The sequence below is a fragment of the Phaseolus vulgaris genome, chromosome 3, assembly GCF_051622355.1.
Source record: "Phaseolus vulgaris cultivar YP4 chromosome 3, ASM5162235v1, whole genome shotgun sequence".
In the NCBI taxonomy this organism is placed as follows: Eukaryota; Viridiplantae; Streptophyta; class Magnoliopsida; order Fabales; family Fabaceae; genus Phaseolus; species Phaseolus vulgaris.
This window is the reverse complement of record NC_143500.1, coordinates 50,862,198-50,876,438: the sequence shown is the minus strand read 5'-3', so window position 1 is coordinate 50,876,438 and position 14,241 is coordinate 50,862,198. Positions and strand designations below refer to the sequence as shown.

General features: G+C 29.6%; 2 protein-coding genes and 1 pseudogene across 2 annotated transcripts; 2 read left to right on the top strand and 1 right to left on the bottom strand.

Annotated features, from left to right (window-relative positions):
• The first annotated feature begins 420 nt into the window (after positions 1-420).
• LOC150028902 (protein RADIALIS-like 1 pseudogene) lies at positions 421-861 on the top strand (annotated as a pseudogene).
• Positions 862-6,839: 5,978 nt separating this feature from the next.
• LOC137805972 (uncharacterized) lies at positions 6,840-7,607 on the top strand. Its single transcript, XM_068605847.2, has 2 exons — positions 6,840-7,189; positions 7,273-7,607. The coding sequence occupies exons 1-2, from the start codon at positions 6,915-6,917 to the stop codon at positions 7,331-7,333; spliced, it is 336 nt and encodes a 111-aa protein (XP_068461948.1). The 5' UTR covers positions 6,840-6,914; the 3' UTR covers positions 7,334-7,607.
• A 4,562-nt stretch (positions 7,608-12,169) lies between these two features.
• On the bottom strand, positions 12,170-14,241 carry LOC137808395 (zinc-finger homeodomain protein 2). The gene is made up of 2 exons (XM_068609474.2): positions 13,766-14,241; positions 12,170-13,608 (listed from the first exon to the last, which is right to left on the bottom strand). Exon 2 carries the CDS (start codon positions 13,326-13,328, stop codon positions 12,363-12,365), a length of 966 nt encoding a protein of 321 aa, XP_068465575.1. The 5' UTR covers positions 13,329-13,608; positions 13,766-14,241; the 3' UTR covers positions 12,170-12,362.

The following is a 14,241-nucleotide window of genomic DNA, read 5'->3' as shown; positions in this document are numbered from 1 at the left end:
TGGTTATGGGCATTCTTTTGGGCCCAGACGAAGATTCATTTATGCTTTAATCATGCTTTATGATTAAACTGACTTAATTATGATTAATCGTAGTTTATCATCAACTTCAATGTTCGTTCAATCTTATCCACTATTCGATCATTCGGCCTCCCTGGTATTACATGTGGTGTAAAAGAAAACAAGCATACATATATGACATTAATGTGTAGGACATGATATTTTTGAGGTGTTTGTAGTTGGTCCTCGTGGTTGGATTGTGGTAAATGAGGAAGTGGTAAAAGGAAAGGAAAGTCCACTTGCGAAAGAGATGAAGGAAATGGTAAGAAGCATCTTTGCCTAAAACGTTTAAAGGATTGTCTTTTAGTCGTGATTCTCTTCCTCCACTTGTTTCTCCATTCTCCCTCTTCATTTGTGGCTCTTAAGGGGACGGGTCACGTTATCTTCAGTGTCCTTTTGGGAGATATATTCCACCACCACCACCACCTTTCTCCTACTTATAAGGAGCTACGTTCGTCATCTCTTTTCCGTGCCTTCCCTTCATCTTTTCTTCACCAAAACATTATACATTCATTCTTTTCTTACCCTTCTGCCCTCCCTCGCTGCCTCTTAATTTGCTTACTCAACAAAAATTACCAACAAATGGCATCATCTTGGACTCAGAGGCAGAACAAATTGTTTGAACAAGCCCTGGCTTTATATGACAGGGAAACCCCTGACAGATGGCAGAATGTTGCCAATGTGGTGGGAAAATCAGTAGAGGATGTCAAAAGGCACTATGAGATCCTCAAAGAAGATATCAAACGCATTGAACATGGCCAAGTCCCGTTTCCTCGTTACTAAACCAACACCAGCAGCAACTAAAGCATTAATTAACACAGGTGAGTGAGAGCTTTTTCTGGAATCAGTATATATTTTTTGTACAAATTTTTTATCTATAAGCACCCTAATGCAGTTTAACTTTAACGTTGCATTGAAAGTTATGAAGCATAGTTCAACAACATGTCATGTGATGTGACTATCTCTGATTCAAGTTTATCATAATACAGTCCTACTAGTGTTTGCACTATTGTTGTCGCCTGCTACGTACTACATGTTGCGGGGTCCATTGAATGAGATAGGAATTTTTGAAATGCAAAACCCTGAAAGTGAAAAATGCTAGTTTTATGTGGTCCATTTGTTTTGCATCAGCTACTGGCCAAATTATCTTGTGCACCCAGGTACTTCAATTATGGCTAGTCGCCTGCACTTAATAATGAAATTTTGATTCTCTAAGCTCTGTGGAAAGTTCTAACCTATCGCATCCATTGCTTGATACATAACTTTAATGGCCCTACTTATGCTAGTTCAAACAACTGCCATGTGCTTTGAACCAAAGGGCAACACAAAAAGACAAGCCATAATGAAGAACAACACCAGCCATGTGATTTGACATAGAAAGCTCGGGTTTTGTGTCTGATATCTCAAATGAGTATCTAGTGGCTTGTTCTATGTGCACAATGAATGCTATAATAAACTTTCACCCCTTTGTTTTCCAATCTTGGACACTTCTGTTTTTCTACATTTCTATAAGTTCTTTGTATGTAGCCCTTCTTCTGTTGACTGATAATATTTCTCTTTCCACCATTTGCAGGCTCTTGAAGATCCAGAGCCCACTAAGTTTGAATAGCCATTAGCATTATCTTGAATAAATAGTGAATAGTGTATTTCCAGCAGCAAGCTGTGAAACATTCTAATTGCTCCTTACCAGCACCGTTTTCCTCCTTCTTTGTACACTAAGCTTAGTTTATCCATGCTGTATTTTCAAATTAATATTGTATTTAAGGAAATTTCTTTATCGCATGTCAACGAAGGATTACATGTTACTCTAACTTTTAATATATAAATAAGTGATACCAACTTTTTTAATTTCCAACACGAAATAGTACAACTGAGATCAGGGAATGGGTTCCGTATTCTTGAGTATGGAAAAAAAATATTCTAGAGAGGTTTTCAATGTCTAGATGTATTTCGAAAAAGTTTGTCTCCAATAATTAAATAAGAAAATCCTCAAGAATGGAAAATTATGTTGAAAAAAATAATACTAGTTTTTTACGTGATAAATCTTCTCAAATACGAGCAAATCAAAAATTGAAAATCTTCATTCTCATAGTAGGCTTCAATGGATCATCTTTGGATTTCCTCACTGTGGAGAATGACATTACATTCTTGGTTTAGTTTTTCCTTATTGCTTAAGTTGTTTCGGGTTGATGATTATGTTTGCGCATTCCGTTTCATTCAGTAATTTTTCTCTTTTTCAGTAAATTATGTAATCAATATTATCTTAGTTTTCAGAATAGGTTCTTACAAAAGAACAATTCTTCCACTAAATCAACTTTTAACAACCTATAATGGCACACCTTGATTTAAGTAATGAATTCTTATTCTCAAGAATCAAAACAATTCTCAAGTACATTTATATAGAAATTATAATATACATTTCCCTCACTTATATATTACAAATGGGTTGAAGAAATCATAGAGCTCCCATTTTATTGATTCTAATTAAAAATATATATTATAATTTAGTTATATTATTTAATATTTCTATATATATAACTGGTTGGATAGAGGCCTAAAATGAATGAGAGGATAAACCCAATAAACATTACTACAATAAATTTTAATACTACTTAGAAAAAAAAATCAATTGATAACAACCGTATATTATTTTTGTGTTAGATGGATATACAACTATTACACCCTCATTATATCCATAGAATATGTAATTATTACAATTAAATAAAGGGAATAAAAACTATTTACGCTAATAAATATCTTAGGATTTGTATGTATAAACTAAAATTTGTTGTCTGAAATTACTTATAACAATAATAAAATTAAAAGAAACGTTCTTTAAAACGATCTGTTATAGACTTTTTAAAATAACATAAAATATTATACTCAAATGAAAAATTAGTGATGCATGCATAAAATGGGCTAATAATGTATGGTATTTGTCCCTAAAATGTTTTATTTTAATTTATTTTATTCTTTACCCAAAAAAAAATGCATGGTATTTATTGACAAACTGTCGCATTCTATAAACCCACAAGATTGAGGTAAAAGACCATAAAAAAACCTCATTTAAAGAATCACATCCACCCTCAAGGAAAAAAAAATATGAACAAAGCACAAATTACACTACACAACTTGCAATATACTTCAATTAACCAAGCTAACTTGCGTAACGTTATCTTTATATATTTTTTGTTACTAATTTTGTTAATTTTTTATTAATTTAATTATTTAACTTTATAAATGATAGTATCCTTAAAATAAAGTATACCACTTTAATTCCTTATTTAACATTTTAAAATAAAGTCATTATATTATTCTGGGTTACGTATAGCTTGATTATGCCAAAGAATTGTTCGATATATGCGAAAGTCACTTGTTCATGTGTGACGATATATGTGTGTATACATACAAATAAACAACAACACTTTTTTTATTATTTTCAATAAGAAAATAAATAAAACTATAAAGAAAACAAAAACAAATATCATATAAAAATACTAAATATAATACGAAATAAAATAACACGCGTATTTTTATTTTATTTTAAAAGGATAAGCGTAAATTATTTTTGTACTGAATATTCATAAACGAGACTCATCAATTTCATAATATTATTTTATTTTTTTCTTTTAAATCTCCAAAATTAAACCTCCATCAACAAATTAATTTAAATTTGAGTAGACATACTATTAAGGGTAAATTCCCTATCTAGCACCATTTATACTTTTATTTCCTTAACTAGCACTCTTTTGTTTTTATTTCCCTATCTAGCATTCTTTTGTTTTTATTTCCCTATTTAGCACCCTTTTATTTTTTATTTCCCTATCTAGCACCATTTCAAAAATAAATTAAAAAATAATAAATTAATTTTTTTTTGATAATTTTAATTTTGAATGCATTAAAAAATAAATATTTTAATGTTTAAAATAGTTAGAAATATAATTAATGAATAAAGAAATGTGTTTTTACAAAAAAAAATAAAAATAAAAATGTTTAGTTTAAAAATTATTTTTCTAAGAATGAATAAAATAAAAAATTAAACTCTACAACAACATAAAAGTTGAATATATAAACATAAATTAGTACTTATTTTTATCATTATTGATGATGTAATTATGTTAATTTCAAGTAAAAAATACAGGACATAATTATAAAAAAACAAAGTTAAATAAGGACTGATATGAACATAAAAAAACAACATGATCCAAAAAAGAATGTTCATATTGTCAAACACCAAAACACATAAAATAATATGTCTCAACATTATTGGATTGTGCACTTCTCGTCATTAATTATGTTTCATTTCGCACAAACTATTTAATGTACCATTGAAGAAAATATTAAATGAATTATCATCTTTCATTTATTTTCATTTTTGTGATCAACATATACTTATTTAGTATCGCCTTATATCTCTGATATTTGTCTTATTTGGATTTATTTTTATATCTTTTATCTTTATTTTAATTTGTTTTGCCTTGTTTTATATCTTTTATGTTTTTAATTATTATTTTTCTACCATTCTTTTTTTTTATTGTTGCTTTTTTATTTTCTAGACTTTTTTTTCATTTTTTGCTTCTCATTTTTAAGTATTAAGCGTAACATTTGCATTAGTTTTTTTTTTTAAGATTTTGCATTTAGGATAGACACTTCAATATTACTTGTGTATCCACTGTTAATTAATACTAATTGACTTTGATTTTTTTTAATTATGTCATGTATTTTTTATTTGAAATTAACATGATTACATCATCAATAATAATAAAAATAAATAGTAATTTATGTTTATAGATTCAACTTTTATGTTGTTGTAGGGTTTAATTTTTTATTTTCTTCATTCTTAACAAAAATAATTTTAAACTAAACATTTTAATTTTTTTATTTTATTTTATAAAAACTCATTTCTTTATTCATTAATTATATTTCTAACTATTTTAAACATTAAAAATATTTATTTTTTAATGCATTCAAAATTAAAATTATCAAAAAATAAATAAATTATTATTTATTTATTTATTTTTGAAATGGTGCTAGATAGGGAAATAAAAAATAAAAGGGTGCTGGATAGGGAAATAAAAACAAAAGGGTGCTAGATAGGGAAATAAAAACAAAAGAGTGCTAATTAGGGAAATAAAAGTCTAAATGGTGCTAGATAGGGAATTTACCCTACTATTAATTTTATTTTTAAAAATTAAATAGAATTGTTTTTCTTAAATTATTCATTAAATTAATATATATATATATATATATATATATATATGAATAAATTTTTGTGTAACATATGAATATATATATAATATTCACTTCAAGAATATAATTATTAATCATTTGAAATTCTAATTTTTAAGTTCACATTGGTTAAATAGTATATAATATATACTATAGCATTATAGTCTAAAAAATATATAATATTTTAATAAGACGAGATTAGCAACTTCATGAAATAAATAAGTAAAATAATATAAGAATGGTAAATTTGTTGTCCTCCTAATCATAATAATTACAGAGGATAGACTAAAATTGTACCAAGAGTTTTTTTTTTTTATCTCTTCTTTTGATCTACCATTTTTGGATTTAACTAGTTATTTTTAACTTTCATTTACTTTGCACTCTAGTTTTGTCAATTCAAATTTGTTATGGATATATATAGGTTCCTTAGAGATAGGTGCAGGGGGAGAGGGGCAAGGCCTGCAACCGTAAGCTTATCTCATTTGTTTGATTGCTTTTATTTCTTTTTTAAATAAATTTTTATTTAAATTTTTAATTTTTTTTAACTTTTTTAATTGTAGGTTTTATAATATTAACCTAATCTTTATGACAATATGTTTTTTTGTTTACATTTCTAATAACATAAAGTTTAATTCGTGTATATTGGCCTTTTTAATTGTGGAATTTTAGCCCCGATTAGCAATTAGATGACAGAGGTGAGAAATTTATACTTGGAAACTGTGAATCTTATAAAGCCAACTATATGAGTAAGAAAATGAAAATTTTGATTTAGATGTTTTTTAGTTTCTCATTAAAGTCCATACAACCCCCAAAAAATCTCAAAATAGTTTGAAATATTAATTTTATAAAAAAATGTTATATTTTAAATTATTAAAATTTAAAGTTTCATCACAATTTTACTTTTAAATAAAAATATATATAAATTGTTCTTCATATAAGACTATATTATTACGTGTGAATTTCATTTTATGAAATTATTTTAAATTTAGCTTGACTTCCTAATAAATATTGAGTCGAGGAGGAAAGGGTTCGAAAAAGAGATTTGAGACGACGGAGGCAAAGAAAAAAAGGGAAGGTAATATTATTAAGAAAAGTAAATAAAAAATGTATAAATAATTACACATTTGTTATTCTATTTTCTTTTATATTAGTTGTCCAATAAACGTTCGTAAAATGATATTCTAAAATTTACTTTTTATAATAGTCGTGGTATGCTATTATTCATAATTATTATTATTTATTGAAAAATCACATTTTTTAGTTCAATTAGATTTTTAGTAAATCATAAATTTAACCAATCATTCTCTGATTTAATTTATTTAATTTGAATCTAATTAAGATAAACAAAATTAACTACTTTTGTTTGAGTTATTCCACCTCGCATGGCGTAAAACATTATCGTCCACAAGAACCAGTGTTCATCCTCAACTTCATGCGTTTTGTTTGGGTTATTGTGTGGCTGATGAAGCAGTTGCGCCACCATTATAGTGGCAAACATCTCAACCTATTTCTCACTACAGGCATATAAATACACCCTTCAGCAAATCAATTTCACAGCAACAAAAGCAAACAAAACAAAATAAAAAGAATAAAACAGAAGCTTTTCAATAAATTCTAAGAATAAAAACATGAACACCCAAATGAAGTTGGTTGTCGTGGTGGTGTTGCTTGCCGTGTGCGTTGGAACGACCTGGGGTGATTTCCTCGGCAGCGCCAAAGCCAGTGCAGAGGCCAAGGAGTCCGCCACCCCAACGGTCAAAGCCGCCAAGGACTCCGCCTCGTCAACTGCCAAATCTGCCAAGGACGCCGCCGCACCCGCTGTTGATGCCGCCGCTCCCACTGTCGAAGCTGCCGGCAAAAAGTCTGAGTCTTTTGCTCAGTGGGCTTACGCGAAAATTTCCGGGTAATCTTCCCTCTCTCATGCTTTAGTTTGGAGATTCATCTGTGTTTATTTGGTTATTGATGAGTTTACAATTGTTGTGACAGTGGTTTCGGAAAGAAAGGTGGAGATGACAAGGCAAAGATGGATCAAAATGAGAAGAACTAAAACTAAGTAGGAGAAAGAGGATGCGAAGGTGACTAAGTAATAGGTTATGAAGAACTTATATTATGTTGTTAATGGAAGTTTTAGCAATGTGTCTACCGTTACACCAGAATCAGTGTAACGAGTCAGTTTTTTTCCTTTTTCTTTTTCTTGGCATAGGAAAAGAGTGGTTGGTTTTCTTCTAACAACTGTGCTCTTACCTTAGTTCCCATGTTGCACTGCTTTTGTTACTTGGGCTGCCACAACTCTAATAATAAACGTACTTTTTTTATGTTCATATTTTCTCTTCCATCTCATCTTTATCTTTCTTCCACTTTTTCATCATCTCATCAGACTTTAACACTTCACCATTCCTATTATTAAATGAATCAAGACAATTGATACTTGTTCAAATTTTATAGACATTAAAATTTTTCTATCGTGCTCAATGAGAACACATTTTAATGTCACAGTATGTTTCTTGGAGTATAGCGTTCAATCTCTCGTATACGCTTCGCTTTTATGAATTTTGCATTCAGCTCTTCACTTTACTTTCTGATTTTGCTTTTAAATACAAAACTGACATATTATTATTTTTGCTTTGTTTTCTGGTTTGGATTATTTATATGCAATAATTACAGAAGAAGAGAAAAGGTTGTTTTTTATTATTTTCTATATACAAATATTTAACATGACACATATTTATAATAAGGTAACAATTTTGTGATTAAAAATAAAAGCTCCATGCATCTTCTCAGAATAAATGGACTCCTAGAGAGTGTTGGTGTTATGTGATTTTTGGAATAAATGATGGAGAGATGATAGAAAAGAAGCTTAAATCATCTTTTTAAAAAGTGAAGAAAAGAAAGATTAGGTGAAACTCACGTTAAAATCCAAGTACGAGAAGAAAATGGAACATATTGTACAAATAGGTTCCTTTAATTATGTGGCTGCTACCACTCCCCTGATGATAATTGCCTCAAAATTATGCGATAGAAGTACAGAGAAACTACCATTCATTAGGCAATTTTTTTTATTTCATATTTTGTTTTAATTTATTTAAATTAAAATTCTTACTCATGAAAAAGGTATTTTTAAGAATACATTTATTTCTAAAAATTCTAAAAATTAACTATCATACCATATTTTGTATGATAGTTATGATTATTTACGCTTGTTAAAAGCCGATGAAGAAGCGGGAGATATAAATTTACGTTGAACTTGGGTACATCTGACGTAAATTTTTAGTGTTTTTTGTTTAAAAATTATTGGATTTTGAGTTAAAACTAAAACCTAAAATATAGAAAAATATCAATTGCAATGACTCTTGTTCTGCATACATTAAATACAAATCACAAATAATAATAATATGAAAAGTTAGAAAATCACAAAATTAAATTTTTTTAATCGGGAAGTATGAAATATCTAAGATGTAGAAATTTGATAAATCTCTATTTGTATAAGAAAACACCAAAAACAATTTTCAAAATGAAGTTATTTTAATATTAATATAATAAGCCACCTTTTAGACTGCATATGGAATTATGAATTAGTGGCATTGTGGTGTTGAAAATGAAAATGGAAACAGGGAGAAGTTATTTAGTTGAATGTTGTAAGTGAAAAAAAAAAGTGTTTCAAGTGAAAGTGTATAAAACTTTATTTCAGAAAGTAGTTTGGTTCGAACTGAACTTATTCATAAAGATAATTTAATTCATTTGATTTTAAACCAGTTTAGTGTATAGTCTTGAAATGTTTAATTCAAACCAGTTATTTTTCACAGCCACAAAAAAAAAAGTGGGATTCAAAAGTGAAACACAAGATATTTAAACATATGATAAGGACTTTTTTTTTATTACGTTACTGAACTTATTAATTGTATATAGAAAAAACATGTCTTTTAGTTGTTTGTTACAGAGCTAGCACCCAATTTTGTTTCTGTACTATGCAGCCCAATACAAGGTGGGCCTGCTATTAGCACCTCCGTCTTTGCCATGGACATCCCAAATGGTTGATAACATTTTCTTTAGAAAAAAACACACACACGATGAATACATGTTTCTATTATCTATTGAAGCAAGAAGTTCACAACTCAACAGAAACAGGTTTCGTGGTTCAACATAACGCATAATCCATTGTGTATTGAATCTCATATACAAAAGAAATCATGCTCTTGTGTTGTTATCATTTTTTAACATCATCTAAGATCTTCAACACATCATCCATATACAAATGTTTGACTTTAATAGATACAACACATGATTTCTAGTGAAAGAGACTATCATTTCTTGAGAGTTATAACTAGTTGAAAAATTCACATTTAGTTTTGACGAAATTTAATGTGACTGTAAAAAGTTCTAAAAACTTGTCTTCTCATTTTCACATGGATAGTTATCACAATTCAAATATGTCGATCAATGTAATTTATAAATTAGTATTAAAAGTTTATGATATAAGAGAATTGAGACATAAAGACTATTCACTTTCACGGTGGGGTTCACAATTGTTTCTCAATTCAAAAATGTGAAGAACTTCAAAAGATTATCCTAAATTAAACCGAATAAAAACAAAGATAATCCTTAGGGAAACAAGGTCATAAAAAATTGTTTTTATTATCACAGATACAGTCACAATAGAAACAAAATATCACAGCAATTCTCGGACATAATTTCAAATTTTTAAATAAATTTTGTGCCAAATTGAATTTCTTCCATGTATCATATTTCAATTATTTTATTAATAAAAGTCTATTTTTTTCTACTTTTATGCAAGTTTTTCATTGCATAAATATTATCATTAAATTCAATTACATAAATACTACTTAGAGAAAAAAAACAACCTTAGTAAACTTAAAATATAAGACCGACAACAAATTACCTATTTGACTAACTCTTCGTTTTTTTTTTCACTTTTGAAGCATTATTTACAAGCTTCTCCACAAAGATTCTAGGCATGTGAATTCTAACGTTTGAGTGGTATAAATACTACAATATCTACACAGAATTAAAGTTACCTAAATAAACTTTAAATCAAGAATCATATATTTAGTTCCATAATAATTTTCTATAAAAATTAATATATTTATGAACAATAATAAATTTAAATGAAATTTTCTTTAAATAAATTCTATAAGAAAATTCATATTAATAAAAAAAATTATATTAAGAATCATGAATATAATTTTTATACTAATAGTAGTTTGTACAAATATTTGTTAAAATAAAAATAAATTTACTATTATATTTTAAACCTATCTTTTTTACTCTAAAATTTTAAAATAAACTTTTAATATTTTTGAAATCAGTATAGTCATTTTATTAATTTTATGTTAACAAATTTAAAATTATTAATAATATTTATTTTTACCCATGAATTTTTATAATAATGCTTTTTTATAACAATTACTATTAATAATAACATTTTTTTTTAATAAAAATCATTCTTAATGACAGTAATCCATAATAATTATTATTATTGCTAAGAATAAACCTCACATATTATTTATAATAATTATAATAAGTTTATTAATTCATTAAATAAATATATTTTCCAAAAACATTATTTTTCAAATTATTTTTTAAAATACATTCAAATTAAAAGGTAAAAAAATAAATGAAAAAATTGTGAAATTTTATCAATAATAATAGTTTTTCACATTTAACTATGGTATTAAATTAAATTTAATAGTAATAATAAATTATTAAAACGATTTAAAAAAAATTATCATTAATTAATTTCAATACAAAATTGATTTTTCATATAAATTATTATATTTTTACAAACTATTTAAGTGAAATGTAACTATCATATTTGTATATTTATAATTGCTATAATTTTGTATTAATAAATAACTTTTTTGTTATGTTATTTGTAAATACTATTTATATATAATATCCTTTATGTATATTTATAAATATATAATTATTCATAGAATAATATATAAATAGGATTTAATGTTTATTTTTAAATATTGAAAATTACAAAACCACGTTGACCAATCGAATTCTTATTTGTTCAAAAAATAGGTCGAGTATAGTAAATAATGTTAAAGGTGTTGGCTTTTTTGTAAATTTTGGGACAAATTGGTTCTTTGCAGGAAAAAAAAAGATCTTACTACTACTGTATGGGAGAATCTCTTATGAGTGTATGTGTGTGTCTGCTTATGTGTTGAGTTGGTGCTCATGTGTCTGCTTATCTGTTGAGTTGGTGCTTATGTGTGTGCTTGCTGCAACAATACCTTGTCATGGAGAAAAATCGTATTGCACTTTTATATATACATAGTATATACATCTAAAAGGCTTGAAATCTCTGTCCTTCTTCTCTCCCTGCTCCTTTTTTTTTCTTTTTTTTTTTACTTTGGTTATGCCATGATTTTATTCGTGTAGACCACACACACATTGAATACCTCAGAAAGGCATTTTGAGAAAAGAACGGACATTGTCTCCTAATTCATCTGTCGGTGTCCTATTACAGGACAAATTTGTGTGGTTGGGTGGATGTGGTGGTGGGATCCTATTTTCTCCAAAGCCCTCATACCTTTGATTTTGCAAGAAAAGTGAATGGGTTCACGAACCGACCCTTGCCTTCCATGATCATCAAACAACTAAGTACCTCTAAGGATATAATGCATGAAATCCACACTCTCACACCCAGCTTAACTTATTCCTGCTTATAACCTAAACTCTGTATATATCCAACTTTCATGCATGATTTCTATTATCTGTTTCTTCCTCCTTTTTATTCTTTTTAGGCTTAATTTTCTACAGACAAAATTTGTCTCCAAAAGGCAATAGATGAGAAAAGATAATTGATGACATTTTCGTTTATGCGTGTGTTTACATAAATCAAAGGACACAGCATAGATGATTGCCGATAGAAATTGAATGGTTAATTTAAGTAATAACATAACAGATGAGAATACACAGCAGCATACCAGCTTACCTATTTGCTTATATGTAATAGTATTCACATCTAAGATTTTAAAGTCTTTTGAGTGTCTTTATTGAACATTAAAAAAATCAACAATCTAAAAGAGATGGACTTAATTAATCTAGGCTTACATTTGCTTCTTCTTCATGGCTTGCTTGCTGTTGTGCATCCAAACCTTGAAAATCTGTCTTTTTACACCAACCTGAGAGCAAAACTGATGCAGTTCCTGTTCATCTTGTTTCTGGATCTTCCACCCAAGTTTATCAGCAAACTCCATCATCTGATCCTTTTGTTGCTGTGAGAACTTGGTCCTGAACCTCTTCTTGGACGATGACAGGGGTGGCTGCACTGATAACAATTGCCCTGCCTCATCGGTCTGAAACATGTTGAGATCTTCGCTTGAGGACTCAGTTGGGGTCCCCCCAAAGCCCAGCACCGCGGGCTGAACCGACCCACCTGAAGGGGTGGCCACCACCCCGTGAAGGTGGTGTGTAGGTAACTGAAGATGAGATTGCGGAGAATGAATAACAATGTTTCTATTGGTTTTGTTGGGGTAAGTGAGGTGGTAGTTGAGAACATGTTGTGATGACTCGCCTTCGGGTTCTTTTCTGTGGAAATTGCGGTGGCACTCACAAGCTGCACACTTGAAGGATTCTGGGGTGCCTTCTTCTCCACTTGGCATAAACTCTCCACACCCATCTGTGACATGACCCCCCATGATTGCAGCATGATTCTTCAGACATTCTCGGTATCTGACTGTTGCTGTGAAAGTTCCGGTTGAGTGTGGTTGAGTTCTTGAGGTGGTTACGATAGGAGGAGAAATAGCAGTTGGATCTAGATCTCTTCTGGGTCTGTGAGGGTGAGGAAGTTGAAGAGGGTTTGGTGGAAGAGAATTAGGGGGATTGAGACGACGGTGGTGATGTGAATTTGTTTGGGGTGGATCACTGAAAACCAATGTGTGAGACTGAGGAGGTTGGTCACTTCTTTCCCCTATTAGTGACGATAGCTTGGAAGAAGATGAATTTGTATTGGGGAGGTTATAACCCAAAGTGCCAGGCATCTCTATTACCTTATCTTGCTCTCTCATGTCCATCAAATCTGACTTTTAATAAAGAAGGCCAAGATCTAAACTTAATCTCATTCCCCTCTATTTTTCTTTCTTATTTTACTCTAATCTAAGCCTCTCCTTTAGTAATGATCATCATCTCGCTTGTGAATTTTCCTTAAGTGTGATTGTGGATCATACTGTAGTGTTTTCAACCCTAATTCATCCCCTCTAATTATAAGAGCAGACTTAATCAAGGGTGACTTGCACACCAACAACAATTTTCTTTCCTGTGCTCATCTTGATATTGACGTTCTGTGTGCTAAACCTACCAATTAAATTTCACTGGTCAGTATTAATAACACTATTAACAGTATAGAGTACCACCAGCACAGGAAAAGCGTAAACAAAGTAGTAAGAGTAGAATTTTGGTGAAAAAGAAAATTCTTAAAATGAGAGAGAGAGGACAATATAAACTGTTATACTGTTGGAAATTGAAGGAAGCTAGATCAACTGGGTCCCTAGGGAGCCTCAGGTAAGACACAACTTGGCAGCTAAACAAGAGCAAAGATTTGAAGTGCAGGAAGCTTAATTGCACCAGCAAAACCTTGAGAAGAGAGAGAGAGAGAGAGAGAGAGAGAGAGAGAGAGAGGCTGGAAATTAAGGACTAACAAGTTTTGACATAGAATAGAATAGAAGAGACAAGTGGGAACTGAATGTTGATTTATGAGATGGGAATAAGAAGGCATAGAAGGTGTTGTTTCCTAGCTTCCACCAAGCAGCACAAAAATCACCTAAAAAAGAACAGTGGGGTTGTTTTGCACTCACGGAGAGTGATGACTACACTGCAAGTTTTGTCTTGCAGAACAACCGACAAGAGGTCATGTTGGTTCTCTATCTCTCCCACACCCTGCACGCTGGTCCAGTTCCTAATTATTGCCTTTCTCAGCCACTCTTTCAA

Coding starts and splice junctions, on each gene's coding strand:
- LOC137808395 (XM_068609474.2), bottom strand. CDS start 13,328: ATGGACATGAGAGAGCAAGATAAGGTAATAGAGATGCCTGGCACTTTG.
- LOC137805972 (XM_068605847.2), top strand. CDS start 6,915: ATGAACACCCAAATGAAGTTGGTTGTCGTGGTGGTGTTGCTTGCCGTG. Junction 7,190..7,272: donor GCTTACGCGAAAATTTCCGG/GTAATCTTCCCT, acceptor TTGTTGTGACAG/TGGTTTCGGAAAGAAAGGTG.